The 5,052-nt window shown below is 38.1% G+C and overlaps 1 protein-coding gene across 1 annotated transcript in view; it reads left to right on the top strand.

Moving 5' to 3' along the window:
- Positions 1 to 5,052, top strand: part of LOC106523091 (retinoic acid receptor beta) — a gene marked incomplete at its 5' end in the record, with an annotated part of 26,326 nt that overhangs the window by 15,526 nt on the left and 5,748 nt on the right. The window contains 3 exon segments of the mRNA XM_014016396.1: positions 2,020 to 2,196; positions 4,240 to 4,444; positions 4,524 to 4,682. Coding sequence (XP_013871850.1) covers positions 2,020 to 2,196; positions 4,240 to 4,444; positions 4,524 to 4,682 — 541 coding nt within the window.

Raw genomic sequence — 5,052 nt, forward strand, 5'->3', positions numbered from 1 at the left:
ATATAAAACTGAAACACAGCTTTAATTATATGACAACAATAAAACAGGTTAAACTTAAAAATGATCAGACTTTTTATTTTCAGCTTTACTGTAAACGCCTCCATCAAAATAACAATAATAATAACCTGAAAGTGAGACTTATGTAACTTTACAGCTGTTGTTTTTGTTGCGTCTTTTGTTTTAGAACAAAGGTTTGAAATTAAAATCATAACAGGAAAAACACGAGACCTGATTTGTGGTTTATGTAACACATCACGTTTGTCTCCGGCAGAAAACCTTTTATGTTTCTGCATTCAGATCATTTATCTTTTATTAATCCTTCTCAATCAATTGTTCTTTTGGAACATTCCTACTCTACTTCTGGTTTGAAGCGTCGGTGGGCGGAGCTAGTGCCCGGACGTGGCTAAAACCAGACGTGTTATTAAAAAACTATTCCTGGACTGATTCTTTACAAGAATCAGTCAATTAAAGTACATGAGATTATTAAATTAAATCAGAAATAATTCCAGTGAACTCTGTGTCTGACAACTTAAATATACATAAAAACATTAACGTTTTAACTTTTTTTTTACTTTTTCATTTGTAGATGTTAGATTTTAGCAACTGGTTTGTGCTCTTTGGTTTAAGCTGATATTTTGTGAATTCTATTCAGTGTTAAGTTGATTTTTGCTTTTAGCTACATTTATAATACCTTTATCTGTCCTAATAATTTAGCTTTTGACAATTGTTTTGCTACTTTTGAATTTCCGCTACTGGTTTCTTTGTTTTAGCTTTAAGCTACTGTTTTGTTTATTTTGTTTTTCAGCTTCTGCATTGCTGAATCTTGACTTTTAGTTACTGTTTAAGTGTTTGATCTTAATTCTAATCATGTTATTTTAATCAATAAGATGAAAAAAGAAAGAAGATTTTTTTTTTCTTTTTGTGCATCAAAACAAACCCGAGGAGATAACATCAGCGGCACGTGAATTAGTTGTTTCACACACGTTTCTTACAAGGAAGTAATGTTTTTTATTTGAGTTGCTGCTTGTTTTAATGTTGGAAACAAACCACTGAACATGTTTTATGAGAAGTGGAACAATGAGACGCTCCCTTCGCTGACAGGAAGAATAACTCAAATATCTCTGCGGCTGCAGCTGCAGCTACCATTAGTCTTTATGAGGAAATGTTCTTGTTGAGTCTTAAAAACATTCCTGAAGCTATTTTAGTTTGTGGGTGGACAGAGTTTGAACAAAACAATATTAATTTAAAAATATCTTGATCAGAATTATCCCAGTGTTTCTTCATGAACCGCTCAATAAATAAAATACTTTAAATCTTACTTTAGCCTCATTTCAGGAGCAAAATATTTAAAGATTGTTCACCATAATCATGCAAGTTTAAGTTGAGCGAGCTCGTTCGGTTCTTTTATCGTAATCTTTCAAACTTTCTTATTTTAGCTGCTTTCAAAATCTCACAAAGACATTGTTTGTTCCATTTTTTTAGCTAAATCTCCAAATATTGCAAGAAGTAACAATTTATCAGGCATGAATTATTATTTCTTTCACAATAATTCACATTTTAAAGAGGCGCAACCTTAAAATCAGGCAGATTTTTGTATTTTGTGAATTGTTTTCCTATAAAAATGTGTTAAGTTGAACAAGTAGAAGAATAAATAAAATATTTTGGGCTTAAAAACAACTTTCTACAGCAGGGGGCATCATGCCTTTAAAATATAAAGACCTGCAGAGGTGCATCATCGTTCAGCTAATCAATCACAGATTGCAGCTAAAATCCTGTTTTGGTAACAAAAAACCTAAAGATTTAATTTAAAGTTGTTCGTTACCCAACGTGTTGCCACAAAAATGGTTCATTTCTTGAGTTTAGGAGCTTTTTATGACAAAAATAAAAAATATAATAAAAAATAGTCAATTCGACATCGCCTGGCGCCAAAAAAAACAAGAAACAAAAAATTATCTTGTGTATTATTTAAAAGAAGAATGTAAATACATGATCCCCATCCTGTCATCTCCTCCACCTCAGAACTCCAGTTCAGACCACAGGATCCAGCTGGACCTGGGCCTGTGGGACAAGTTCAGCGAGCTCGCCACCAAGTGCATCATCAAGGTGGTGGAGTTCGCCAAGCGGGTGCCGGGCTTCACCGGCCTGACCATCGCAGACCAGATCACCCTGCTCAAAGCCGCCTGCCTCGACATCCTGGTGAGTCCGCGGCCTGAAAATCTGCTTTTATTTAGACCTAAAAACAAAACAACACGGGGCTCTCAGGTCTGATGGGGAACCTTCAGAGAGAGGAGGTGTTTTAGTCTTGGCCGACCTTCAGCGTCAGGTCCGCGTGTCGCCCTCACCATCTGTCTGACTGTTTACCTAAATGACTCTGGTCTCCACGGGGAGTCAATCCACAAAGAAAAGCTCTGTTATATTTCATCTTTACTCCCCACTCTTCTGATGAAATGTTCTGGATCGTCTTTTTGCCAAATTCTCTGTTTATTTACTCACAAACCGTCCACATTACGTCATACTGCATCACAAACACGATAACTGTCTACATTTCGGGGGAAATGTTGATATTTATTTAACAATAATCAAAGGACTGAGAGGGAGGATGTATGAAGTCTTCTCCTTATACACAGGGGCGGAGCCAGAGGGGTGGCCCCGGGGTAGCACCTACACACAGGGGCGGAGCCAGAGGGGTGGCCCCGGGGTGGCACCTGATGGCCACCCCAGGTGCCACCCCCAATTGATAGAAAAGTGGGTGGCAATTGCATGTAATATTTCAAAGTCTGGTGTAGAGGGACCCTATCAGTGTGTGGAACAAATAATAACTTTTCTAAATCACTAAATTAATATCAAACAACTATTGTCTGTAAAAGTTCTGCGGTTTAAGAATCAGTTAATAAAAACAGGCGACCTCCAGTGGCACATCTCTAAGACAGCGATGACATGGAGCAACCAGAAAAGTTCCCTAAGAAACTACTGTCACGTGGCCGTCACTCTAAACTCGCAGCTCCCACCACGCCTAATTTCTTCTGTTCAAAAGTAACTGAAATATATCCCTTTTAAATTAGCTTTGGTGGCCATGTTGGACTGTGTTTTAGAATTTAGATAACGTTAAAGATGTTTATCGACTACTACTACACTCATTTTCAGCTGTGTATGTTAGAAATGGCTGAATTATAGCCCTTTGTAAAATTAGCAATAGCATTAGCGGTTAGCTTAGTTGGGATTAGCAATTGGCATGTGTTTGGCATCAGCTACACCACAACAAATTTCACATCTGTAAGTCTTAAAAAAGCTGAATATAAAGTCATTTAAAGTTAACTGTGGTGGCCATCTTGAAATTTTGATCATTTAGAATTTGGCATTGTTGGCTAGTGCTAAACTGATTTTTATCATTTTTTAGATCTAAAAATGGCAGAATTAAAGTATAGCCCTTTGTAAAGTTAGCAATAGCATTAGCAGTTAACTTAGTTGGGATCAGTCACACAAAACAAATTTTAGGTCAAATATAGCCTTTTAAAGTTAACTGTGGTGGCCATTTATAATTTTTTATAATCATTTAAAATTTGGTAAAGATTGTTTTTGGCTAGTAATAATCTAATTTTTAGCTTTTTTGTCTAAAAATGTCTAGCATTAGCAGTTAGCTTAAATTAGGACTAGCAATCGGAATATTTTTTTGACAATTCTTATCAACAATTATACTAAAATTCAGCTCAATATTTCTTAAAGCAGCTGATTTAGAGCCATTTGAAATTAGCTGTGGCGGCCATCTTGAAGTTTTAAATGGAGTCATTTACTTTATTTGTATGTGCCCCCCTTAAAGAAAACACTGGCCACCCCTGTGCAAAACAGTCTAGCTCCGCCCCTGCTTATTCATACTTTTGTTTGTTTTTGTGGTTGAAAAGGTTTTATTTTGTGTTTTTATTATAGTTGACTGTATATCGCCCACCACCACCACACTGTAAGTGCTCAGAGTATGTTTTGAGGATGACTTTCAGCTACTGCCATGTTGAATTTTAGCTCATAATCTGTCAAAATGACCGAGTTACAGCTTTTCATTTCATTAGCTGAGGTTGATTAGCGGTGGCAGCCATCTTGAATCCGCTCTAGATTCAAATGTGATGATTATATTCTTAGTTTCAATAAATCCAACCACTGGTTCATGAGATATTTTGCTAACAGACCAACAGCCACACCTAATGTGGGTTGTTAAATATTTTAGTTTTTTTGTTCCTCTTCCTCCAGATCTTGAGGATTTGCACTCGCTACACTCCAGACCAGGACACCATGACCTTCTCAGACGGCCTGACGCTGACCCGCACTCAGATCCACAACGCGGGCTTCGGACCCCTGACGGACCAGGTCTTCATGTTCGCCGGGCAGCTGCTGCCTTTGGAGATGGACGAGACGGAGAGCGGGCTCCTCAGCGCCATCTGCCTCGTCTCCGGAGGTACTGGGGTCCGTGTTTCCGATCTGGTTTTAGACCTTAGCCTGAAGCTAAACTCCTGAAATGTCTGTTGGCCACGCAGACCGGCAGGACCTGGAGGAGCCGTCGAAGGTGGAGGTGCTGCAGGAGCCGCTGCTGGAGGCGCTGAAGATCTACTCGCGTAAACGGCGACCCAGCATGCCCCTGATGTTCCCCAAGGCCCTGATGAAGATCACCGACCTGCGCACCATCAGCGCTAAAGGTCGGGATGTCTCATGGATCCTTCGTTTTAATCAAATCTCCTCTGTTGCCTTCGTCATGTAACGGTCTGAGTCTTTTACATGGATTCTTTTTATTTTATGTTATTTATGGTCAGTATTGTAAATTTGAACCAACCACGAAAGATACGCGAAAAAGGATTAGGGTCACTGAAAAGAGAATTCTAACTTAAATCTCAGAATTCTGAGAAAAAAGTCAGAATTTTGACTTTTTTTCTCAGAATTCTGAGATTTAAATCTGCGAAAATTCCCACTTTAATCTCATAATTCTGACTTTAAAATTTAAGAAAAAAGTCAGAGATCTCCCTTTAAATTAATCTCAGAATTCTAACTAAATTCATTTTAGAATTAATT

Source organism: Austrofundulus limnaeus, unplaced genomic scaffold, assembly GCF_001266775.1.
Source record: "Austrofundulus limnaeus strain Quisiro unplaced genomic scaffold, Austrofundulus_limnaeus-1.0 Scaffold144, whole genome shotgun sequence".
NCBI lineage: Eukaryota > Metazoa > Chordata > Actinopteri > Cyprinodontiformes > Rivulidae > Austrofundulus > Austrofundulus limnaeus.